Source organism: Coregonus clupeaformis, chromosome 20, assembly GCF_020615455.1.
Source record: "Coregonus clupeaformis isolate EN_2021a chromosome 20, ASM2061545v1, whole genome shotgun sequence".
NCBI classification, from domain to species: Eukaryota; Metazoa; Chordata; class Actinopteri; order Salmoniformes; family Salmonidae; genus Coregonus; species Coregonus clupeaformis.
The window spans coordinates 38,311,402-38,337,526 of NC_059211.1; the positions used below are offsets into that span (position 1 = coordinate 38,311,402).

Here is a 26,125-nt window from a genome sequence, read left to right on the forward strand (position 1 = left end):
GGGATCAAAGCTTCACCTGGTCAGTCTGTCATGGAAAAAGCAGGTGTTCCTAATGTTTTGTACACTGTGTAGACCTAGTCCCCCAGTAGGTAACTCTAATAACAGCTAAGTTCAATGCACACGCGAACATCTCTTCAGTCTCCAACAGCAAATCAATTGAAAGCTAAATTGTGTTTCCCATAAGTGGATAAGAAGAGGAGAGCAAATTGATACAGAAGTAAACTCTCTCTCTTGTGTGTGTGTGTGCGTGCGTGTGCGTTATGGAGAAGTAGGTTCCTGGCCCTGTCTTGGTTCCACCAGTACAATAGCCTTTGTCCCAGCTGTGTGTGTGTGTTTATGTGCCCAGCACAATCTGTGTGTGTGATAATAATGGGTACTGTGCCCAGGCTGGCTGGAAATATATCCTCTCCAAAGATAATCCAGTTAGTGTGTTATTGCATCTGTTACCCAACCTAGAGGTAGCCTAGGCCATCTCATCCCATTGGGATGTCTGCCTGGGTGGAACTGGTGCCAGCACCATAAAGGTAACGCCTATCCGGTCCCTTTCTGTGAACAATGAAGACCGAGAGGGACTGAGACACACACACACACACAAACACACACAGAGGGTAGAAAGAGCAAGGGTAGGAGAGAAAGGTACCGACTACCGAGATACACAGACAGAGAATACAGAGCGAGGGTGGTGGAATGTGACACTAAACCGAGAGTCATTGTGATGTGTAGAGGAGAGAGAGATGTGTTGTGCTATTTTAGTGCATGGCTGATATGAGAGAGGTAGATCACTTCCAGTTGACAGATTGAGCATGACGTCACAGTCCCCCCTCTTTCCGTTATCGATGATTGTTTATTTTATTTTAGAGCCAGGAGCAGGTACCATATCTCATATCATCTTACCTGTTCAGGGGTTGAATATCAGTATTCTCAATGGCAACCACATAATGATCATTAAATGGTTGTGGGGGCATGTGTGATGATAGGTTGTCTTATTGATGCTGAAGCGAGTATGAAGCTTCAGTAATTGTGTCTTCATCTTTTTCTGGCTGGGATGCCGTCGTCATTGGCAACATGGGAGTATTTTTTATTTTTTTATCACTGCGCAGACATCAGACCCAGTCAACATCCGCCCACACCCCTACACACACACACACACACACACACACACACACGAACACACACGAACACACATCGTCCCAGCTTCATTCATTCATCAGTTCCACTCCTCCTTCTGCACGTTATTTGATCTCCATTTCACATCATTAATATAAATAAGAACAGTTATGATGATTATATAAGATGACATAGATCTAATCAATAATGATGATTGATTTATCCAGTCAGACGTGGATCAATATCCAGTCCTTCAAGAAGAGTCTTAGCACGGCTCTGTCTGTCTGCCCCCCAGGAATGGTACAACAGGACACGGACAGTACATTACAGTAACTTTACTGGATATCAAAACCCGGACTGCTGTGTGACTCGACCATGTTAGCCCGCAGAGCTAAAGCCTAGTCGCTAGATCTAGGAGCTACAATGAGTCTTCAGGTCTCAGTTTACTGAACCTCCACTATGTATACATTAGTCTGCAGCACCCTCACTGTACCATAGTTAGGAGCAGATTTACTATGTGGCTGGTTGCACCTGCACACTATTCCCCTAGAGGGAGTACATGATGGAAGGTAGGCTACTAGGACAGAACAGTTAAACAGAGGTCAACAGACGACCTGCATGTAAAGTGTTGATCGAGACAGATTCATGTTTATTTTAATATAGCAGGTATTTTAAATAGCAGGTGCTGTCTCTGAACTGCAGCAGTGCCAACTGCTAGGCCCTATACATACAGGTAGGCTAGCCTATATTTAAGCAATAAGGCACGAGGGGTGTGGTATATGGCCATTATACCACGGCTAAGGGCTGTTCTTACGCACGACGCAACACGGAGTGCCTGGATACAGCCCTTAGCGGTGGTATATTGGCCATATACCACAAACCCCCGAGGTGCCTTATTGCTATTATAAACTGGTTACCAACGTGATAGAACAGTAAAAATTACTTTTTTGTCATACCTGTGGTATATTCTAATAAAAAGCATGAGCTGGTGCACACCCAGAGAAAATGATTTAGTGTAGCGGTGCTGACTAACGGCGAATAAACTATAAGCTATAAAAATAAAGAGAGTGAAGAAGGCACAGTGATGCCGAAACGTTGGTGTTTTACCCAATAAATTACTGGGAGTTTATATATATATATATATATATGAGTGTGCTACTCTCTTTATTTTTTATACCTGGGGTATATACCACGGCTTTCAGCCAATCAGCATTCAGGGCTCGAACCACCCAGTTTATAATATTGAATAAATGATATATTTCTAGATACAGATTATATTTCCTATGCATTTTGATAGCCCTCTTATACACATGTAATACATGTAATACTTATACACATGCAGCCGCACACAAGCGTACATTCCAAGATGGCGTAGCAGTGCGGTCGTGTAAATAGCCTGTTTTTTTTTTGTTTTTTTTACGTATATATTTCCCTATCACACTTTTCATCCTTCTACTAAATATACTTTCCTGCAACCCGCCTCACTCAATGTGGAACGGATTCTATTATTTACTCACCTTTATCTAGAATCTCCAGTTGAAACTAGCCAGCCAGCTAACTAGCTACTTGCTACTAGCCACCGTTAGCGGTTTTCACCCAGAACATCAGATTTTCTGCCGGAACAACTGAATCATTGGACCTTAACACCGGATCGCAACTAGCTAGCCGCAACCGAATGGATGTCGAATGGATGTTGATGTAGGCTAATCACCACTGCTCCCGAAGCAAGCACCAGTTAGCCTTGTTGTCTGTGGCCTGCACTACCTACCAGCAGCTCTAGCCTGGACTATTATCGGCCAGTCTGCACTGTCTGCACAGCGCGTTATCGACCCAGAACCTATCTGATTTTCTGCCGGAATCAATGAATCTCTGGACCTTTAACACTGGATAATCGCAACTAGCTAGCTGCAACCAAATGAACGTTGTTGTTGGCTAATCAGCCTTGAGCTAGCCTTGAGTCAGGCACATCTCCCGGCTATCTACCTCTCTGTCAACCGGACAGGACCTCCTAGAGTCGACACGGAGTCCCGCCGATCCATCACGACTGGTCTGCCGACGTAATCGTCTGTGGTTTCAACAGGCTTCCCGTTGCGACGACCACGAATATCCATCTGCTAGCCCCGGCCCACTAGCACACGCAAACAACAGCCGTGCTTCCTGCTCGCTGTGCTGTAGCACCAATTCGAACTGCTCTCGGACTCAAATATTGCTGTTCACTGGACCTTATGATCACTCAGCTGAACAGCTGATGCCTGCTGGACTGTTCCTTTACACGGTATCCTGTCCTGTTTATCTGTTTAGCCTCAGCCCAAACTTTATCGCCATTACCAGTTGTTGTCTTAGCTCTCTCTAATAACACCTGTGATTGCTTTATGCCTCTCTCCCATTGCTGTTCCAGTTAGTTCTTATTATATAATTTCACTGTAGAACCCCAAGTCCCTCTTAAACTGCCTCAAATAGTTCCTTTGTTCCACCCCCCATACACGCCGAGACCGGCTCAATCGGTGCCTCCATTGATGCTATCTCTTTCATTGTTACCCAACGCTTAGGTTTACCTCCACTGTACTCATATCCTTCCATATCCTTGTCTGTACATAATGCCCTGAATCGTGAACAAGTTACCTCTAAATACACCTCCGCTGTCTTCAACCAGGATCTCAGCGATCACTGCCTTATTGCCTGCGTCCGTAACGGGTCCGCGGTCAAACGACCACCCCTCATCACTGTCAAACGCTCCCTAAAACACTTTAGCGAGCAGGCCTTCCTAATTGACCTGGCCCAGGTATCCTGGATGGATATCGATCTCATTCTGTCAGTAGAGGATGCCTGGTTGTTCTTTAAAAGTAATTTCCTCTCAATCTTAAATAAACATGCCCCATTCAAAAAATACAGAACTAAGAACAGATATAGCCCCTGGTTCTCCTCAGACTTGACTGCCCTTGACCAGCACAAAAACATCCTGTGGCATACTGCATTAGCATCGAATAGCCCCCGCGATATGCAACTTTTTTTTAAGGGAAGTTAGGAACCAATATACACAAGCAGTTAAGAAAGCAAAGGCTAGCTTTTTCAAACAGAAATTTGCATCCTGTAGCACTAACTCCAAAAAGTTTTAGGACACTGTAAAGTCCACAGAGAATAAGAGCACCTCCTCCCAGCTGCCCACTGCACTGAGGCTAGGATACACTATCACCACCGATAAATCTACAATAATCGAGAATTTCAACTAGCATTTTGCTACGGCTGGCCATGCTTTCCACCTGGCTACCACTACCCCGGCCACCAGCTCTGCACCCTCCGCTGCAACTTGCCCATGCCCCCCCCCGCTTCTCCTTCACACAAATTCAGACAGCTGATGTTCTGAAAGAGCTGCAAAATCTGGACCCCTACAAATCATCTGGGCTAGACAATCTGGACCCTTTCTTTCTAAAACTAGCCGCCGATATTGTCGCAACCCCTATTACTAGCCTGTTCAACCTCTTTCGTAACATCTGAGATCCCCAGAGATTGGAAAGCTGCCGCGGTTATCCCCCTCTTCAAAGGGGGTGACACTCTAGATCCAAACTGTTACAGACCTATATCCATCCTGCCCTGCCTTTCGAAAGTTTTTGAAAGCCAAGTTAACAGATCACCGACCATTTCGAATCCCACGTACCTTCTCCGCTATGCAATCCGGTTTCCGAGCTGGTCATGGGTGCACCTCAGCCACGCTCAAGGTCCTAAACGATATTATAACCGCGATCGATAATAGACAGTACTGTGCAGCCGTCTTCATCGACCTGGCCAAGGCTTTCGACTCTGTCAACCACCGCATTCTTATTGGCAGACTAAATAGCCTTGGTTTCTCAAATGACTGCCTCGCCTGGTTCACCAACTACTTCTCAGATAGAGTTCAATGTGTCAAATCGGAGGGCCTGTCTGGGCCTATGGCAGTCTCTATGGGGGTGCCACAGGGTTCAATTCTTGGGCCGACTCTTTTCTCCGTGTATATTAATGATGTCGCTCTTGCTGCAACAAAGCCTCCTTCACTCATGCTGCCAAACATGCCCTCGTAAAACTGACTATCCTACCGATCCTTGACTTTGGCGATGTCATTTACAAAATAGCCTCCAACACTCTACTCAGCAAATTGGATGTAGTCTATCACAGTGCCGTCCGTTTTGTCACCAAAGCCCTATATACTACCCACCACTGTGACCTGTACGCTCTTGTTGGCTGGTCCTCACTATATATTCGTCGCCAAACCCACTGGCTCCAGGCCATCTATAAATCACTGCTAGGCAAATCCCCTCCTTATCTTAGCTCATTGGTCACCATAGCAACACCCACCCGTAGTATGCGCTCCAACAGGTATATCTCACTGGTCATCCCCAAAGCCAACACCTAATTTGGCCGCCATTCCTTCCAGTTCTCTGCTGCCAATGACTGGAACGAATTGCAAAAATCTCTGAAGCTGGAGACTCTTATCTCCTTCACTAACTTGAAGCATCAGTTGTCAGAGCCTTACCGATCACTGCACCTGTACACAGCCCATCTGAAATTAGCCCACCCAACTACCTCATCCCCATATTGTTATTTATTTTGCTAATTTGCTCCCCAGTATCTCTATTTGCACATCATCTCTTGCACATCTATTTATTGCCTTACCTCCATAATTTGCTACATTTGCACACACTGTATATATATTTTCTGTTGTATTTCTGACGTTATGTTTTGTTTTACCCCATATGTAACTCTGTGTTGTTTTTATCACACTGCTTTGCTTTATCTTGGCCAGGTCGCAGTTGTAAATGAGAACTTGTTCTCAACTGGCTTACCTGGTTAAATAAAGATAAAATAAAATAAATGTAATTGTAATGTGGCACGAGGCTATAGGATGCTATTACCATCATACACTATATATACAAAAGTATGTGGACACTCCGTCAAATTAGTGGATTCGGCTATTTCAGCCACACCTCTTGCTGACGTGTATAAAGTCGAGCACACAGCCATGCAATCTCCATAGACAAACATTGGCAGTAGAATGGCCTTACTGAAGAGCTCAGTGACTTTCAACGTGGCAACGTCATAGGATGCCACCTTTCCAACAAGTCAGTTCGTCAAATTTCTGCCCTGCTAGAGCTGCCCCGGTCAACTGTAAGTGCTGTTATTGTGAAGTGGAAACATCTGGGAGCAACAACGACTCAGCCGCGAAGTGGTAGGCCACACAAGCTCACAGAACGGGACCGCCGAGTGCTGAAGCGCGTAGCGCGTAAAAATCGTCTCCTCAGTTGCAACACTCACTACTGAATTCCAAACTGCCTCTGGAAGCAACGTCAGCACAATAACTGTTCGTCGGGAGCGTCATGAAATGGGTTTCCATGGCTGAGCAGCCGCACACAAGCCTAAGATCACTATGCGCAATGCCAAGCGTCGGCTGGAGTGGTGTAAAGCTTGCCGCCTTTGGACTCTGGAGCAGTGGAAACTTGTTCACGATTCACCATCTGGCAGTCCGAATCTGGGTTTGGCGGATGCCAGGAGAACACTACCTGCCCCAATGCATAATGTCAACTGTAAACTTTGGTGGAGGAGGAATAATGGTCTGGGGCTGTTTTTCATGGTTCGGGCTAGGCCCCTTAGTTCCAGTTAAGGGAAATCTTAATGCTACAGCATACAATGACGTTCTAGACTATTCTGTGCTTCCATCTTTGTGGCAACAGTTTGGGAAAGGCCCTTTCCTGTTTCAGCATGACAATGCCCCCATGCACAAAGCGAGGTTCATACAGAAATGGTTTGTCGAGATCGGTGTGGAAGAACTTGACTGGCCTGCACAGAGCCCTGACCTCAACCCCATCGATCACCTTTGGGATGAATTGGAACGCCGACTGCGAGCCAGGCCTAATCGCCCAACATCAGTGCCCGACCTCACTAATGCTCTTGTGGCTGAATGGAAGCAATGTTCCAACATCTAGTGGAAAGCCTTCCCAGAAGAGTGGGGGCTGTTATAGCAGCAAAGGGGGGACCAACTCCATATTAAAGCCCATGATTTTGGAATGAGATGTTCGACGAGCAGGTCTCCAAATACTTTTGGTCATGGAGTGTATCTAGCTGTCTCTGTGTGCTGTCTGAGAGTACCTCGTGGCTCATTATACACTCTGCTTTTAATGTTTACTCTCTACCACTCCATCTCTGACACACACACACACACTGGGAGAGTACTAGTATAGTAGCTAATTCTTTCAGTGCCAAAGCGCCTCCATCTGTGGCATATTTGTGTGTGTAGCAAGTGTGTGTGTGTGTGACCATATGGAGAATCTGCTGCAGACAGACAGTGGTGCTCTTCACCTGCAGCCTCCCGTCTCGCTCCCTCTCTGTCTCTCTGCATCAGGAGTGGATGATCAGATCCCTGACTGCAGCTGCTATCAACTGACAGACAGACAGACCGACAGATCTGGTGGCTAATGAAACAGTTGAAGCAACATTAGAGCTGCTAGTTGGATGCATCTGGCTAGCTGTAGTGAGATGGGTCTCACACCCCTGGCTTTTATGTACGACACACACACACACACTCTGGAGTGTGTGTCTGGGATGAAAAGTCTCCTTAGATCACACGGTGGACGGTGGTAATGATCTGCCTTCGCTTTGAACTCTGGAAAATCACAGCCTTGTTTAGAAGGGATGAGAAAGAGAAGAAGGGAGGGAGGAAAGAAAGAAAGAAAGACTGGGCAGCACAGAGTGACGGAGAGAGATGAAGAGGAATGAGAGCAATGAGAGATTTCAGTAAAGACACTGCTCCTCAGGAAAGAGGGTTTGCTTGAGCTGGGCAGATTCACTATTGGAGCAGCTGAGTGTGTGTGAGAGATGCAGATAGAGCAGTGTTTCAGCGTGGAACAGCGGAGGACTGGAATATGAGTCAGGCTGTGATCTGTATGACACACACAACCCGAGACCTCTCCATACTGCGTGTATCAACGCTGAGGGATTATTTCAAAGGAAACAAAGGGACGCTGCACAGACATTTATCCTTTCAGGTGCTTCTCTTTATTAGACAGTGATGTCAACCCACACTAGCTTTTGGTCAGGGTGCTAAGTAGTGTTACACACCAGATACAGTATGTAACTGGAGACACCTCTTGATACTCTCTGTATTGATGGTGTTCTATAACAGCAGTCAGTCAGTCATACTAGAGTCTCCATACAACCTGCTGAGTCTAGCTATTGCAATTATACTGACTTTCTCCCTCCCTCTCTATACCTCCCCCATCCCCCTCTCTCTTGCTCGCTCTCGATCTTTCTCTCTCTCTCTCTGTCTCCCCCCCCCCAGGCGCTCCACCAGTTGTATTATGACCCTAACATAGAGAATAAGAACCTGGCCCAGAAGTGGCTGATGCAGGCTCAGGTCTCCCCTCAGGCCTGGCAGTTCTGCTGGGCCCTGCTCAGCCCTGACAAGGTATGATATACCGACACACACACGCACACCAGGATTTCCGTTAGGAAAATGTTGCGCCGGACATTTGACCGGCAGAATTTTTATTAACGGACATTTAAGAAATTTACTGGACCTAAATGCATTGGGTGTGTAACCTGATTAGGGCGTCCACCCACGTTGCAACTCGAGGATGCAACGGTGTGCGTCCTTCTTACCGAATTCCGATGCGCAGTTGTTAGAATAACTGTCCACATTTACTTTTCCTCAGCCAACAAGACAAGTAACGAACCGCAACATCACTAGCCTATGTCAATCTACTATCCTCCGTAGTAGAAATGTTTACAATGAGAAATGAGGCTCATGAAACGGATCAGAACGTTTAGCTTAAAATGTTGATAAACTATTATTTCTTCACATTATAATAGCAGCAATGCGTACAAGGCAGTAGGCTACACTCAAATGTTCGTTCCATAATTCAATTAGCGGGAAAACACCGTTGTCAAAAGCACATTGCAGATGCGAGCGGTTTCATGAGACAGAGATTAAAATATACAATCGAAATTTAGAATGAGTGGAGATCTAAAGATGTAACAACTAACATGGGTTGCTAATATGACTAGGATTGTGCATTTGGCTACTGGTCAATGAAAGAAAGTTGATTTGAAAAGCAGTAGAACATGAGAAAAACTGGCTACTGGTTTCAATGGCATATGGAAGTCTTTATAAAATAATTCGCTACGTCGACTGGTATTTCAATCAATTAATGGGCTAAAATGCATTTTCGCAATGGGATTTTTAAAATTCTCCCAGACCAATTGGCCGACGGCAATTTTATTCAATGGCATTTCAGTTTTTAGGGGGGCCAAAAGCCGGCTAACGGAAACCCTGACACACACACACACCTAACCCCCTCTCTCTCCCTAGGTTCCTGAGATCCAGTACTTTGGGGCTAGTGCCCTCCATACTAAGATATCCCGCTACTGGTCTGACATCCCCTCTGACCAGTATGAGACCCTGAAGACTCAACTCTTCTCTCAGATCGCCTGCTTCTCCTCCGGGTCCAAGATGGTGGGTAGATGGATGGAGGGATGGATGGGAGGATGAGTAGATGGATGGAATAATTTATTAGATCAGGGATGGGCAACTTTGATGGGGGTTGGGGCCACAAAAAAACACAACTCATGTGGGTCTGCGTACCCACATCCATACCATAGTTCTTTTTTTAATTGGTCCACGGACGCCAGTTGCCCATCTCTGTATTAGATCATTGAAAATACATATAACTGGTGGTAGCTAAATGCCTTAAAAACCATAAAGTATAATAAATGCAATGATGACAGTACGTCGTTGTGATCCTGTTTCCAAGGTGCTGACGCGTCTGTGTGTGGCGCTGGCCTCCCTGGCCCTGAACACCATGCCAGAGGCGTGGCCGGGCGCCGTGCCAGAGATGGTGCGTGTGTTCCAGGAGGAGGGAGGGGGGGTGGACGGCCGGGCCAGGTGTCTGGCCCTGCTGGAGCTACTGACCGTCCTGCCTGAAGAGTTCCAGACCAGCCGCCTGCCGCAGTACCGCAAGGGACAGGTGAGAGGCGCTAGAGACTGAGGGGTGCCAATGGGCACAATAGACAGACACACACACATCCACCTACTACTCACCACTCTCTGTCTGTAGGTGCGAGGTGCGTTGGGTCGTGAGTGGGGGTCAGTGTGTCCACTCCTCCAGCAGCTGCTTCGTCGAGGGGACAGTCCCGGGGCAGTGAAGGCTCGTGTCCTGCGCTGTCTGTCCTCCTGGGTGCTGCTGGACGTCCCTCTCAGTGAGAGTGAAGGACTGGTGGAGGACTGTTTCACTGCTCTACCAGACCCTGAGCTGTTTGATACCGCCGTGGAGGCTATCGTCAATGCCATATCACAACCCGACTCCCAGAGGTGTGTACGGGGCCAGGGGAGGGTGTGAGTGTGAGTCAATCCAATTACTTTAGACAAACACACAAGGTGACACGCAGTCAGTGTCTGCTTTAGGGAGGAGGTGGGGGGTATTGTTTGAAGAGAGCCAAGAGAGCAACAGATTCAGACATGGAAGACTGAGACAGAGCAGAGATAGGAAGAGCATCACGAAGGAGGGAGGGAGGGAGGGAGAGCAGGAGGGAGGGAAAGATGGCAGCCAAGAGCACAGTGGGCATGGGAAGGGCATATGAGAGAAAGAGCTACTGTAGAGGGGAAATGGGGATGTAGAGAGAGAAATACAGGCAAAGGAGAGTTGAGGGAGAGCGAGATGGAGGGAATACAGGGAGAGCTGACTGCTAGGAGGGGAGAAGAGGGGGGAGGCATTTCTCGGTTGGCTGGCATTACCATGGTTACAGAGCTGGGGGGCGATGTCATTGCGCTCCGATTGGCTCCGATGGCAGGCACCCAGTACCCCCTCCCCAAAACAAAGAGAGCGAGGGAGGGAGGGATGGATGGAAAGAAATAGGGAGAGAAAGATGAGCGAGGTAGGGAGAGGTGCAACATCCACCTAGGGGCAGCAGGTTGGAGGTGTGATCACACTGCTGATAGGCCTGTTCTGACACACACAGTACACACACAAGACACACAGTACTGCTCTAATAGCTAGTCTCCTCCTCAACATGTGGGTTGTTTTTATTGCTCTAAAATAAGGCCAATATTACTAGTGGAGGTATGAATATGGCCCTCATATTAGTGCTGGGCGATATATCGAATTAATTTGATTAATTCAAATGTATGTATTGCAAGAATCAAGGTTTTTTTAAATATAGTTTTCGTTTTTATGAGCGTTTATGTTCTCATGTTGTCTTTTTGGTCTCGTCTCCTTTGCTCCATTCTGAGAAATACGGTAGATCTTAACAAAGTGGACAGGTTAGCGTGCTGTTCAAACAGTTGGAGACGAACAGAAGGGTTTGTTCATAACAATTAAACTGTGAACTAGCAAATAGATCCAAGTTGGCTAAACTTAAAATAAAAAGTATTTTATATTCATCAGTGAATGTGCATTATACATGGTTCTGGTTACATTTGTAACAAAAAGGGCATTTTCATGAAAGCCAGATCAGTGATTATTGAAAAAAATTGTTAGTGGGTTATGGTTGTGGTTGTGGAGGTCTTATATTTAGCCTAGGTATAATTTCACAATCCCTGAATTCATTAGATTATTGCTAACTGGTTGAAATGCAGTGTATTTTACCTTTAATTGTACAGCAAAGCGTATTACGAGAAAACATAAAAAAACAAATTGAGATATACATTGTGAAAGTTTGGAAAAATCGAGATAAGATTTTCAGGCCATATCACCCAGTCCGAAAACACTCAATTGGATTTGAAAAGGACTTGGTGTGTGTTTGCGTGTGCCTGCGCATGTGTGTATGTGTTTGGCCACACGAGTCAGGGCAGAAGGGCTATCACTATCTATCCCCAGACCATTAGCCCCTCCTTCCTTCCTCCCTTTCCTTCACTTAAAATCTTCCCATCTCTCTCCCCGTCTCTCTTTCCCCCATTTTCCTCCTCTCCGCCCCGTCTCTCTCGCTCTGCCTTCTGCCCTCCTCTCCCTATCTCCCCTCCTCCGCCTCTCTCCTCCCTTTAATTACGGTGACGCTCTGAGATGGGGAAATGAGTTGCCTGGCAACAGGATGCAGTTGGACCAATAGCATTCTCCCAAATGACTTGACTGTAATGTGGTTAAACAGAGAGAAGGAGAAGGGGAGGAAGAGAGGAGAAAGATGGAGGTGAAAAGAGAGGGAGGAGCCTGTCAAATTCATTACACAGAGTTTTATGGGGAGGAGAAAGAAATGGTAGGGGGGAAAGCGAGAGGGAGAGAGAGAGCGGGAAGCGGAGGTCTGTGTGTCTGCGGCAGACAGTCTGTGTCTCAGTGGAATCTATAGGATGTCAGGTTTCATACAACAGAGAAAGAGACGCACATACTCACACCCCAATGCCCTCTGAATAACACGCATGCAGTGTGTACAGTGCCCTCTGAATAACACAGAAATATACAGAAATGCACACTAATGCATTAAATAACAGCCCACCCTGGGAGATTTAGTCATCTCTATGAGCAGATTTCACACAGGCACAAAGCAGTCTGCACTCTGTATTCATTTTTAATGGGCTGACTTGGAGATGCAGGTCATGCACTCTTAGCTGGGGGGAAGGGGTTACATTGTGAAAGCACATGTGTCTAAAGCGTGAGTGTGTGAGACAGAGAGGTAGAGAGAGTGTATTTTGAAGGTCGGGGGAAAGAGGAGAATTGGAACAGGTGCTTTACGGTAGATGAACACTGTGTGTGTGTGTGTGTGTGTGGCTTGTTTTCATGCAGGTGGTATAGCAGCCTTCATGATAATGTCAATAAGGGGACACTCATCAATATCCCACTAAGTGCAAACCAGATGGGATGGCGTATCGCTGCAGAATGCTGTGGTAGCCATGCTGGTTAAGTGTGCCTTGAATTCTAAATAAATCACAGACAGTGTCACCAGCAAAGCACCATCACACCACCTCCTCCATGCTTCACGGTGGGAACCACACATGCGGAGATCATCCGTTCACCTACTCTGCGTCTCACAAAGAGACGGCGGTTGGAACCAAAAATCTCAAATTTGGACTCATCAGACCAAAGGACAGATTTACACCGGTCTAATGTCCATTGCTAGTGTTTCTTGGCTCAAGCAAGTCTCTTCTTCTTATTAGTGTCCTTTAGTAGTGGTTTCTTTGCAGCAATTCAACCAAGAAGGCCTGATTCACGCAGTCTCCTCTGAACAGTTGATTTTGATGTGTCTGTTACTTGAACTCTGTGAAGCATTTATTTGGGCTGCAATTTCTGTGGCTGGTAACTCTAATGAACTTATCCTCTGCAGCAGAGGTAACTCTGGGTCTTCCTTTCCTGTGGTGGTCCTCATGACAGCCAGTTTCATCATAGTGCTTGATGGTTTTTGCGACTGCACTTGAAGAAACGTTCAAAGTTCTTGACATTTTACGGATTGACTGACCTTCATGTCTTAAAATAATAATGGACTGTCGTTTCTCTTTGCTTATTTGAGCTGTTCTTTTCATAATATGGACTTGGTCTTTTACCCAATAGGGCTATCTTCTGTATACCACCCCTACCTTGTCACAACACAACTGATTGACTCAAACGCATTAAGAAGGAAAGAAATTCCAGAAATTAACTTTAAACAAGGCACACCTGTTAATTGAAATTCATTCCAGGTGAATACCTCATGAAGCTGGTTGAGAGGATACCAATAGTGTGCAAAGCTGTCATCAAGGCAAAGGGTGGCTACTTTGAAGTATCTCAAATATAAAATATATTTTGATTTGTTTAACACTTTTTTGGTTACGACATGATTCCATATGTGTTATTTCATAGTTTTGATGTCTTCACTATTATTCTACAATGTAGAAAATAGTACAAGTAAAGAAAAACCCTTGAATGGGTAGGTGTGTCCAAACTTTTGACTGGTACTGTGTGTGTCTGTGCGTCCAGAGAGAAAGAAAGACAATAGATATATTAGAAAGGGCTGAGAACAGAAAGAACAGACCAGAGTAATTGAAACCTAGAGAAATTAAACAAAGCAACCGAGAGATGGAGCTGGTGAAAAGTAAAGATGTTTGTGTGGCGGGGATGGGATGGGGGGAAGAGGGGGGGATGTGTGCAGCGTGTCTTCACAGGATCAGAGAAAGAATGGTTTGGGAAAATATTTAGTTTGAAGTAAACAAGACAGTCACACGCCTCCAGTTTTTCCCCTGGTACAGTATGTGAACTAACTCACTTGTCGCTCTCCCTCTCTGTCTCTGTATCACTCTCTTTTTCCCCCTCTCTCTGTATATCTTTCTGTCTCTCTCTCTATGTGTAGGTATGTGAACACGCTGCTGAAGCTGGTGCCCCAGGTCTTGTCCCTGCAGGAGCAGCTGAGAGATGCCGTCCAGAACGGAGACATGGAGACATCACACGGAATCTGTCGCATCGCTGTCGCACTGGGCGAGAACCACTCCAGGTGTGTTTGTTGGTCCCCAAAAGGTCCTCACGAGTACACTAAAATACAGCTGTGTGTGAGTGTGCGCTGTCCCCTCTAAATCATCAACCAATCATTCCTTTCACTTCCCCTTCTCACACTCCTTGGTGACATAATTGATGCTTCTGGATTAATTCTCACAAACCAATCAATAAATAATCGGATAAGATGATGTGTTCAGTTTCAAGTGCAGGCCCACCCTGGTAAACAAGCTGTTTGTTATTGTGTTATTCTGCAGTGTCTCCCAAGGCCTCATGTCTCACTGTATATGTCAATATCTCCAGTCTTAACCTTTCACATGTCACTTTATCTAGAGAAACAGCCCTGCCTGTCCCACCTCACCTCACTCTATCAAGAGAAACAGCCCTGCCTGTCCCACCTCACCTCACTCTATCTAGAGAAACAGCCCTGCCTGTCCCACCTCACCTCACTCTATCTAGAGAAACAGCCCTGCCTGTCCCACCTCACCTCACTCTATCAAGAGAAACAGCCCTGCCTGTCCCACCTCACCTCACTCTATCAAGAGAAACAGCCCTGCCTGTCCCACCTCACTCTCCTTAACTACTGACCTAGTTTACCTGGCTCTGTCCGTTTCTCTCGCTCTCTCTCCCTCAGGGCTCTTTTGGAGCAGGTAGAGCACTGGCAGGGCTTTCTGGCTTTGGTCAACATGATCATGTTCTGTACTGGGATACCAGGACACTACCCAGTCAACGAGACTACCAGCTCCCTCACACTCACCTTCTGGTACACACTACAGGTATGCACCCTAACCCCTATACTGTAACCCAGACCTCTACACTTTAACCCCGGGCACTAACATTACACCCCAACCCCAACTACCCTGTTCAGAATACCACCACTTAACAGCACACACTCTCTCTCTCCAGGACGACATCATGTCGTTTGACTCCGAGAGACAGGCGGTGTATCTGCAGGTGTATAGACCAGTGTATTTCCAACTGGTGGATGTTCTGCTGCATAAAGCCCAGTTCCCCTCCGACCAGGAGTATGCATCATGGTCCTCAGATGAGAAGGAACAGTTCAGGATCTACAGGTACAAGAGTGTGGATGGGGATGTGTGTGTGAGAGAGAAATGTGATTTGCTGACAGGTCTATTGGTCAGCAGATGAGCGTGTCTGTGATTGTAACAGCCTGTAAGTGAAGTGGCAGCTGAGAGGGCACAAATGTCTGATGGATGACAACGTTTGTCTGAGTAACAGATCATCAGATGCTCAGAAGCACATTACTTAACAGCACAGTATAAAATCATGCCCTGCTGTTAGTCCCTGCACAGTTAAATGGTGCCTTCTATTTCACTTGATTTCAGGTGTAAACACAAGATTTGTACATATTAACTCAATAGAAAAAAGCAGCAGACCCAAAACTGAACCTTGTGGCACACCACTTTCCCTCCATAGTATTGATTGTTCCCCCTCCATAACAAAACCTTGCCTTCTGTTGGTGATATGCGTTAAACTTCTATCTTCTAAGACTTAACACGTGTGTTCCAGGGTGGATATCTCAGACACTCTGATGTATGTGTATGAGATGCTAGGAGCTGAGCTGCTCAGTAACCTGTATGAGAAACTAGGACGAATACTGACCAACACAGAACAAGCCTCGTCATGGCAGGTACATATCTCACACACACACACACACACACACACACACACACACACACACACACACACACTGAACACCCACACACTGTCTGAAGCCGTTTGTCTCTTCCAGCATACAGAAGCGTTGCTATATGGGTTCCAGTCGATAGCGGAGACAATAGATGTCAACTACTCTGATGTCATCCCAGGCCTGATCGGACTCATCCCCAGAATCAACATCAACAACGTCCAACTGGCAGACACCGTCATGTTCACTATAGGTATTGATACGGTCATAGCTGTCTTTTTTTTGTGTGTTTTGTTCATCCAGGTAATAACAAAGAGAAAAAAAATTAACAGGAAAAGCATCAGTCTCCTTTGTTTGTCTCCTGTAGGGTACAGTGTTACTGTCTTTTCATCCACTCTATTTTTCTCCTCCCTCCCTGTAGGAGCTCTAGCAGAGTGGTTGGCGGACCACCCAGTGATGTTGAGTAGTGTTCTACCTCTGGTACTCCAGGCCTTGGGAAACCCAGACCTCTCCGTCTCCTCTGTCTCCACACTCAAGAAGATCTGCAGAGAATGCAAATACGACCTGCCACCCTACGCTACCAATATAGTGGCTGTATCACAGGTGTGTGTATACTGTATATCATATTTTATGTAAAAAAATGTTTTATTACATTTGAGTCAATGTAATATAATTCTACTGATACTTCTACTACCCTATTTTCTTCGCAGGAGGTGCTGATCAAGCAGATTCACAAGGTCAGTTCTAGTCCTTTCTGGAAATAATTCAAGCCATAACCCCAATGTGCCAACTCACTGAACCCACTCGAAACATGTATAGTGAAAGTCTGGGACAGAGTCAAAATTCAAATAACTTTATTATCTGTGCATTTGATACATGCAACAATGAGCGTATTCAATACATTTAAATAAAGCACAGAGAGTGTACACCAGACCATAGAATGAGTCAGCTCATTCAGTCATGAAAACAAAGAGCAAGGTTAAAGCTGATGACAAGACTGATGGATGGCAGCTAGCAAAGAGCACTTACACAAAGAGTCACATTATCTTTCAATGGCCTAGAAATGTATAATGTTCTCTCTTCCTCCTCTCTCTCTTCCTCCTCTACCTCTCCTCCTCCCTTCCTCTCTCCCACTTCAGACCAGTCAGTGTATGTGGCTGATGCAGGCCTTGGGCTTCCTGCTGTCTGCTCTGCCTGTGGAGGAGATACTGAGGAACCTGCACTCCCTCATCACACCCTACATACAACAACTTGAGAAACTAGCTGATGAGACGGTACACACACAAACACACACACACACACACACACACACTGTGGTAACAGTGTTAAAGTGGCATACTTTCCTCTCTCTGTTGGACTGGGGCCATATGAACAGACCTTGTGTCTGCATGGATGCACCACACACTCACACATATATATGTATTGCACACACACCACACACACGCTCTCTCTCTCTCTCTCTCCCTGTTGGACTGTGTCCATATGAACAGGCGTTGTATATCTGTGATGCTCCACTGTAGTTGAACATTTCTCTGTGGGACCAGATTGGCTTGATCACTACACCATGGGCTACTGAATCACAGGGACATAATACACACTCACTCTGACACAGCACACACACACCAGATTCTTACTTTATTAAATGTCAGGTCTAATGAATCCGGGCCTTCATATAGGAGCTAAAAATAAGGATTTGACATTTTCTCAAAATAAGGAGCTGACATTAACTAAAAATAAGGATTTGACATTATCAGTGTTGAATTCGTTTCTCTCCCCTGATCTATTGTTCTGGAGTCAGCAGAGACCTGAGTGTCTGGGTGAAAAGAGATGTCAGTTCAAATGAAGAGTTTCCTTTCTTTCTCTCACTCGCATACACTTTCTCACTCACTCTCTCCCCTCTGCCTCTCCTCTCGCTGCCTGCCTGTCTCTTTCTCTCCCTTTCTACCTGTCTGGTTGTGTGATTTATAGCCATGAAGTCAGACTAGGAATCAGGTTGTCTGTGCAGCCTGACAAACACTGGCACCTTGAGGCAAGAGGTGAAACTGCACCTCCACTATATTATAAGCTACAGTACAACCATTGTCTGTTTTTATGCATTTAGGGTGGTATTCTGATTTAAGATCTGTGCACTTCACTCAAATTTTCGCCCATTGACGTCAATGAACGATTTAGGCATAAGTCCAAGTTGCACACACCTATCTCAACTCTGAATTGTGTATTGCATCAGTGTGTGTGTGTGTGTGTTCAGTAGCAACATGACACATTGCTCATTAAGTGAAGGGAGTCAGCCCAGCTGCATTACACCTCCCTTGTACGCCACAGTTCCGTTGTCATGGATACAGAGCGGTGATTAAATGGGTACTAGCAAAGCTTTAATTAGTGTTGTCACCCTGGAGAGCGTGTGAAATCTGCAGAAAGATGAAGCTATCAACTGACTGACTCACCCAAAATCATCTCTTCTCTCTTTCACTTCTTCAGAAGAAGTTCTGTCCTTTTCACGTCATCCCTCTCTTTCATGTTCTTTCACTATCTTTCTTTTTGTAACACACGTTAATACGTTAAGACATGGCTCCCTAAAGGTAATGACTTATTTTCTCTTCTCTCTCCCTCCCTCATCTCTCTCCAGCCCAACCCGTCCAATAAACTAGCGATAATCCACATCCTGGGTTTGTTATCCAATCTCTTCACTACGCTGGACATCAGCAAGCAGGATGACGAATCAGGAGAGGGCACCGCGCCACCCGTCAAAACAGCCCCACCACCACCAGGACCTAACCCGGTGAGAGACACCATCATCATCACCATCATCAACACCCAGCCACACACAAGCTCAGTTGGAGTGTTTAGCGTTTTTAATGTGGGAATGTTTAGCATTGTCTAAGTTACTCAAACTAACCTGTGTGTGTTCTAGGTGGTGGTGGTCCTACAGCAGGTCTTTGCTCTCATTCAGACGGTCCTCAGCAAGTGGCTCAACGACTCTCAGGTGGTGGAGGTGAGACACAAGCACACACTGAACAGACCAATAGTGATGTTTTAATATATGAAGCTTAAAAGAATCCAACCTGAACCAGCTGAAAATAAACAGTTATTACACTCTCCCCCTCCTTTCACCGTGCCCTCCCCCTCTCTCTCTCCCTCCTCCCAGGCGGTGTGTGCTATCTTTGAGAAGTCGGTGAAGACTCTGCTCCATGACTTTGCCCCCATGGTGTCTCAGCTCAGTGAGATGCTAGGACAGATGTACAGTACCATACCACAAGCCTCAGCACTGGACCTCACACGACAGGTACACACACATACACTTAAACACGCACACACACTTGAACACACTCACGCATACACGATACACACTCACACGCATCAGAGGCACACACACACTCACTCTCACAGAAACACCTTGACCAGTGTGAAACCGTCTGTGGTTGTGTTTGACAGATGGTCCATATATTTGCCAGTGAGACGGACCACTTCCCTCCAATCAAGGCTCTATTTGAGCTGGTTACCTCTGTAACACTCTCCATCTTCCAGCAAGGTAGGGGGTCCTGCAGGGGAGGGGGGTGATATTTGTCTGTTTTTCTTTTGGGTGAATTTGATTGACAGGCAAACCTACACACACTCCTGCTTTCACCTGAGAGCAGGAGAACAAGGACCATGGAGAATGAACATGGCTTCCATGAGAAATGCTTTTTGCGTGTGTGTCATCTAATACCTGCATAGCAGCAGAGGAAATACAATGGCTGCATCTCAATAGTCTAAAGTCCTCGTCTCCTCTACTTGGAGCTGGACAGTTGAAAGCACCTGTTGCACCATATTGCTTTAACCTGCCCTGTGTTTTTAGATGAGTACAGATGAAGGGGAGGCGATGAGGAGAGGAAGTCACATTAGACTATTGAGATGCATCCTCTGTCCTCCTGTGCTGCTATGGAGAATTAGATAAGAAAAGGCATTAGAAGGAAGTTTTTGTTTTTCACACTGATAATATCCAGTGGTTGTTTCTGAATACTGTCTAGCCCTCTCTCTTCTCCCTTTTTAGTTCTCCTCTCATTCCCCCTCTTCTGCTTTGACTGTGTTTGATTGATAATGGCTGCCTCTCCTCCTCTCCTCCCTTTCTTTAACTCTTTCTGAGCAGGTGACCTTAAATGTTACACTGTGGCCTGTATCTTATACAGTATGGTGCAACGTTACAAAACATTACAGAATGTTGTTGCAGAACAACGTTCATGTAGAAATGTATTGTGTAGAACAGACAGCCCTCTCAGTTTTACAGAACAGGGAATTGTGTGGGCTCTATACATTGCATTTCTATTTGGGTTGCACCGACTGAATAAGCCTGTAAGGTGGGGGCTTGTATGGGGGTGGGGGATGGGGTCTTTTTTGGAGTCTGGGAACAGCGAAGGGAAGGGTTGCCTCCCAAGTGTTCACCTTTTGGGGGGTGGGGGGGGTAGGGGTCAGGGGTCAGGGGTGCTATTGACCCAATCCCAAATTGACCCCCAGCCCCTACCCCCTTGGCACATGGATGGTTGTAAGCCACACAGAAAAATATAATCTCGCCTATCGTATGACAAGGTGGCGCTATAAGCAACCCCCTAGGGTGTAGAGTCTAGGGGAGATGCCTAGGGCATAGGGGCTAGTCCAGGGGAAGGGGGTAGAGGCTAGGGTTTGATTTGGGACTGGACGCCCCTTTTTATCTGAAGCGTCACAGTAACAGAGGTGCCTCCTGGGTTCCCCACTCCAAACCCACTTTTGTTATTTTTAGGTTTGTTCCTTCTCTTGTTCCTTCTTTCTTTTTGATCTCCAAATGGAACCCATGTCTTCTCTTTCTCTGCCTGTTTTTTGTTCGTTCAACCGCTCACTGTTTTTCTGAGACTCTTCCAAAGCTTCACACGCCCCTCCCTCCCTCTCCCCTTTGTTTGTGTTTTACTCACGTGTGACAATTATTTCAATGAGATCTTTTCTGTTCTCTTTTCTTTCCACATGACTGTTGAATCGGTTGAGTTGCTGTTTGTATATTATTATTCTACTCTTTATTCTTTATGATTTGTTAAGTTTCATCTTTATTATATTTTAGGACCCAGGGATCATCCTGATATTGTTGATTCATTTATGCAACTCCAAGCTCAGGTGTGTTTTTGGTTTCTTATTTCATTCACTTTGGGTTTCTCTCTCTCTCTCTCTCTGTCTTTTTATCTCTAGCTCTCTCTCTCCTCTCTCTCTCTGTCTTTTTATCTCTAGCTCTCTCTCTCCTCTCTCTCTTTCTGTTCTTTGTTAAAAAGGGTCATAGGGCGACCCATCATAATGGCAGGGCAGAGAATAGACAGTAGGTGGCGCTATTGAAGGACAGACTGTCTTCTTCAATACTCAGGGCTCTAATCAGCTCTAACCTTTTGTCTGATGATGAGGGAGTTAGGGTCAGAGTTCACCAAGGTCGTGTCCAGTAGGCATAAAAAATGAGAATTTTTTGAAAGGAGGAGGGACTACCTGAACTTGTCCAATAAGAAACATTTTCATGTTCAGTTGTCCTACTGAACACGACCCTGGGAAGTAGTTCCCTGTGAACTCACTGGTTAGAATCCCAGAGCCACGCCGCTTTTCTAATGTCATTCCAGCCCAGAGCCAATCAAAGCCCAAATTAATTAATATGCCATTAATTAATCAATTCAGGCGAATTGGTTGCCCTCTGTTTTTTTTCTTTTTGTCTTCCTTCTACATTCTTCTTCCTTTAATCTTTGGATAGATCTGATCTCCTCCTCTCCTCTTCCCTCTGTCCCTCTCTCCTCCTCCATCCTGAATGAGTTCATTACAGTATCAGTTGTATTTATCCGTACATGTACCTTACTTACTTACTTATGTTGCATATTCAATCCAACCAGGCCAAAAAAGGGAGAAAAAATAGTGTATCAGAATGAAATTGATACAAAAGCTACAGAACCATCACTGCCTTTTAGTTTGATTTAAGTTTTGAATAATTTTCTATGTTTGTTTTTCTCCAGTTTGTTTGCTGAGTTTGCATTGGAGCAGAGTTGTGTACTTACTGTATGAGTGGCAGTTTGTCATAGGGAGAGTGGAGTAGTCTAGCCTGGTAGCTTCATCTGTTTACCTGCTCTAGACAACTCCTTTAGCCCAACTCACATTCACTCCCCTCAAGGATTTAAAAGCATTGGATTGGTGTAAGAAACACTTTGTCTACACCAATCCAATGCTGTTAAATCCCAGAGGGGGAGTGAACGAGATCACACTTCAGGGAGAAGGGGGAGAATCAGAATTTGCCTCTTGCTGTTCAACTAGGGCTAGAAGTTGTTCCTGACCTTGTGGGTAAACAGTTGAACATGGCAATGACAAACGAGTTGTCTAAAGCAGACACAGTTCTGTCTACGAGGCTAGAAGAGTGGGGGGAGGGGCAGTATATTCTGGGGTGGGAGGTAGGGGGGCAGAGAGATGGTGTACCCCTGGAGTAGGGGAACAGACTCCTGCCCTGTGTCATGCTTCTGTCTGCCTCCTACTGTAGGCCCTCAAACGGAAGCCAGATCTCTTCTTGTCTGAGAGTCTTGACGTGAAAGCTGTGTTCCATTGTGGTAAGTGTATGTTTCTTTGCTCCCAACACACACTGATCATTGTGTGTGTTGCCGCGTCCCTCTTAACACACACACACATACACACCTCGTCATTCATTGTGCCTCAGAGATCCCCAGAGATTGTGCTGGAAACATCTGAAGAGTAAAACTGTTAGAAAGTGTTTAAAGGTCAACTGCCCCTTAGGCCATTTCAATCCAGAGTTGGTTCTATGTGGCATGGATGTGAGTCAGAAACATTCATTATAGTGTCATAATTGACTACAAAGTGTAAATAGGATAAATTTGGACATGAGGTCAGTCTCGTCCAAAACAGAATTTTGTAAGTGAGTTTGTCACGACTTACTGGAGGGTTTACGATCATGCCCACTTGCCCAGTGCTCACTAACACGAGAGAAGCAGCTGTGCTGATTAAGCTCTATCTGCTAAGCACACTCTATCCAATCATAGCACCCAGAACCTCCAGACAAGACAGTGAGACAGACCTGCCCATTACGCAGCGCCTCAGACTTGTTTACATAAGAAAATAAATTGCCAATGTTATGTTGAAATAACCTTAAGCCCTTTATTGAGTGGCCACTTGCTGATGTTTAATAGTGTTAATCACTCAAGTCTGCCACTTTTTGGGGCAAAATGAGAATGGGGACAGAGCGCATTTGTATCCTAACTGCAATTCCAAAACCCATTTGCGAGCATCTTGTCCCCCGCGACCTGCTTTGTAACATGATTCCCTATGAAACACTGCCAGACAGACACACTCTGGTAATACATAGTGAGAAAGTTGTAAAAAACAACGGCACTGAAGTATACACGTTGCCACTCACCCGTGATAAACACAGAGTTGGAACTTAGCTTGCAGGTGATTTGGGGTACTGATAAACAGTGTGTAGCTTGTGTTTTATGTACTATAGTTTGACAGCTTGCAGATGAAGTTGTAGACATGTTATCGTTCTCAGAAATCAGTCCTGAGAAAGTTTTTCATGTAAAAAAAAAAATACTTGAGAAATACTGCACCAAACACCTTAGCTAGATGTAAAATTGCGCGACTAAGACCTGCTCGGCAAAAACTTCTACATGAATTACAGATTTCTTGATTTATCTTAGATTAATTCTGACTATTGATAGAAGTGACTATTTTGAGGAAGAGTATATGTTGTTGCCATGCTGACTCAGGAGGGACAAACAACAGTACCTGCCAGGGTAGGATATGTGAAAATAACACACCCAGATCAAACCACACCCCCAAGACAACTCTTGTTTGTCTTCAGTCATGGCCTCTAGCATTTCTTAGTGAGCAATCTTCCAAACGAGGCCAAATCAAGAAGTGCAGTCGCCCTTTAAATAGTTTAAATAGAATAGTTTCTTTAATGCCCTACCCCCCCTCTCTCTCTCCTGTAGGAGTGCTGTCACTCAAATTCCCAGAGGCTCCAACAGTCAAGTCTACCTGCTTGTTCTTTGTGAGTGTACACACACACACACAGTAAAGCTAAAATGTTTTAATTTGGCTCTATACTCCAGCATTTTGGATTTGAGATCAAATGTTTTTTAGTAAAGAATGTCACCTTGTATTTGAGGGTATTTTCATATCTGTTTTCCGTTTAGAAATGAAAGCACTTTATGTACATTAAACTGAAAATGCATCCATCAAGTTTGTAGTCAAAAGCTTGATGTAGTCATTACGTGCTAGGAATATGGGACCAAATACTGAACTTTTGACTACTTTAATAAACAATAAGTGAATATGTCCAAACACTTATGACACCTTCAAATGGGGGGACTAGAAACATAAAGAACCTTCATTTTTAAACGTTAAAACAGATATGCATGAAAATACCCTCAAATAAAAGGTGATATTCTGTAATGTCGCCTCATTTGAAACACTCCAAAATGTTGGAGTATCGAGCCAAAGTTTTAGCTTCACTGTCCAAATACATACGGAGGGGAGTGTATGTTTTTGGTTAACCAAGGTAGATCTTGTTGATGAGATGTGATCTTAGTTTTGTGGTTCTCTCTGATTGTCCCTGTGTGTGTGCCGTAGACTGAGTTGTTGCCCCGCTGCTCAGATGTGCCCCCAGTGGCCAGAGTGGTGCAGGAGGATGGAAAACTACTGCTGCAGGCCGTACTAGAGGTAAACCTACATACATCGTCGCTAATGTCTTTTAGCTGTCCTACTGTATACTGAAACATCACCTTACTGACTGGTCTTTCCGTCTCTCTCTCCAGGCAATCGGTGGAGGTTCATCTCGTAGTCTGATGGACCAGTTTGCTGAGGTGCTGTTCAGTCTCAATAAGCACTGTTTCCCTCTTCTCACCGTGTGGCTGAAAGAGGCACTGCAGGCACCAGGCTTCCCGTCCACTAGGGTCACCACAGAACAGAAGGACACCTTCACCCAACAGATACTCAGGTACACACACACACACACACACACACACACACACACACACACACACGTACTTGCTCACTCTCCTCACCTAAGCAATGCTGTTGTTAGCTTTTCTGTCTCTCTGTCTGACTCTCTCTCCTCCCGCTCTCCCTCTAGAGAGCGAGTGAATAAGCGGAGGGTGAAGGACATAGTGAAGGAGTTTACACTAGTCTGCAGAGGGCTTCACGGGACCGAGTATGCCGCTGAATACTGACCCTGACCTTGCCACAACCTCTTCCCCAGGCTGGACGCCACGGTACTACAGTACCCACAAACCCCTCAACACTGGAGTTTCCATTGGACGATTGAAACTAGACCCTCCCCCCTAGAACAGAAAACAGCTCCCCATACAGGCCAGCCATCGGACGAATGGTGCTCTGTCACACCACTCAGCGGTCTGACGAAGGCTGCTCTCCTTCTTTCCCCCTCTCTCTTTCTCTCTTTCTTTCCTTCTGTGACTTCAACGCCCAGCATGCCCTCTGTTCACCTTCTTTCTCTCTTTTCTCTCGCTCTGTCGTTCCATTGGGATCTTCCGTGGCTCAGAGGCTGTTTCCCTGCTGTTTCCTGGTTGTTTAGCATCTGAGACGATAGTGGTACTGTACCTGCCGTACGTAGCTAGCTAGTTTGCCTTTGTATCTTTGGAAAGAAAACTAAATATATATATATATATATATATATACACACATCTATATAACGAAACAAAGGGGGTGCCAGTCCTGCTGCTGCTAAACAGGAAGAGAGAGGGACCAATGATGGGACAGGATTCTGTCGACAGACACGTATATTTACAGCATACCGTATATCATGCAACACCGACTCACGCACCCCTATGCTCTTACGTTTGCCAAAATTATTGTGGAATGTCATGTGAACTAGTCTTCTTTGATTTATGATATTTGCCTTTATGGGGAATTATGTGCTGATTGAAGGTTGAACCACTGACTAACTAGACTAAAGCAGAAGATTATA

At 45.5% G+C, this 26,125-nt stretch overlaps 1 protein-coding gene across 4 annotated transcripts in view; it reads left to right on the plus strand.

The window, feature by feature from the left end:
• The window catches only part of ipo13b (importin 13b), a 29,959-nt gene extending 4,112 nt beyond the window's left edge, over positions 1-25,847 (plus strand). For 3 of the 4 annotated variants that reach the window (XM_041839212.1, XM_041839213.1, XM_041839211.1), the window contains exons 3-24: positions 8,414-8,539; positions 9,443-9,586; positions 9,885-10,097; positions 10,188-10,441; positions 14,380-14,520; positions 15,154-15,295; positions 15,426-15,592; positions 16,050-16,170; positions 16,273-16,420; positions 16,589-16,770; positions 16,878-16,904; positions 17,307-17,441; positions 18,794-18,946; positions 19,079-19,159; positions 19,313-19,450; positions 19,600-19,696; positions 21,233-21,285; positions 22,670-22,736; positions 24,132-24,190; positions 24,772-24,861; positions 24,957-25,138; positions 25,274-25,847. In XM_041839212.1, the coding sequence (XP_041695146.1) occupies positions 8,414-8,539; positions 9,443-9,586; positions 9,885-10,097; positions 10,188-10,441; positions 14,380-14,520; positions 15,154-15,295; positions 15,426-15,592; positions 16,050-16,170; positions 16,273-16,420; positions 16,589-16,770; positions 16,878-16,904; positions 17,307-17,441; positions 18,794-18,946; positions 19,079-19,159; positions 19,313-19,450; positions 19,600-19,696; positions 21,233-21,285; positions 22,670-22,736; positions 24,132-24,190; positions 24,772-24,861; positions 24,957-25,138; positions 25,274-25,370 (2,817 nt within the window). In that variant the 3' untranslated portion in view covers positions 25,371-25,847. Of the gene's footprint in view, positions 1-8,413; positions 8,540-9,442; positions 9,587-9,884; positions 10,098-10,187; positions 10,442-14,379; positions 14,521-15,153; positions 15,296-15,425; positions 15,593-16,049; positions 16,171-16,272; positions 16,421-16,588; positions 16,771-16,877; positions 16,905-17,306; positions 17,442-18,793; positions 18,947-19,078; positions 19,160-19,312; positions 19,451-19,599; positions 19,697-21,232; positions 21,286-22,669; positions 22,737-24,131; positions 24,191-24,771; positions 24,862-24,956; positions 25,139-25,273 lie in introns of those variants that run through there. The other variant, XM_041839214.1, reaches the window with a different exon arrangement.
• Positions 25,848-26,125: the final 278 nt, after the last annotated feature.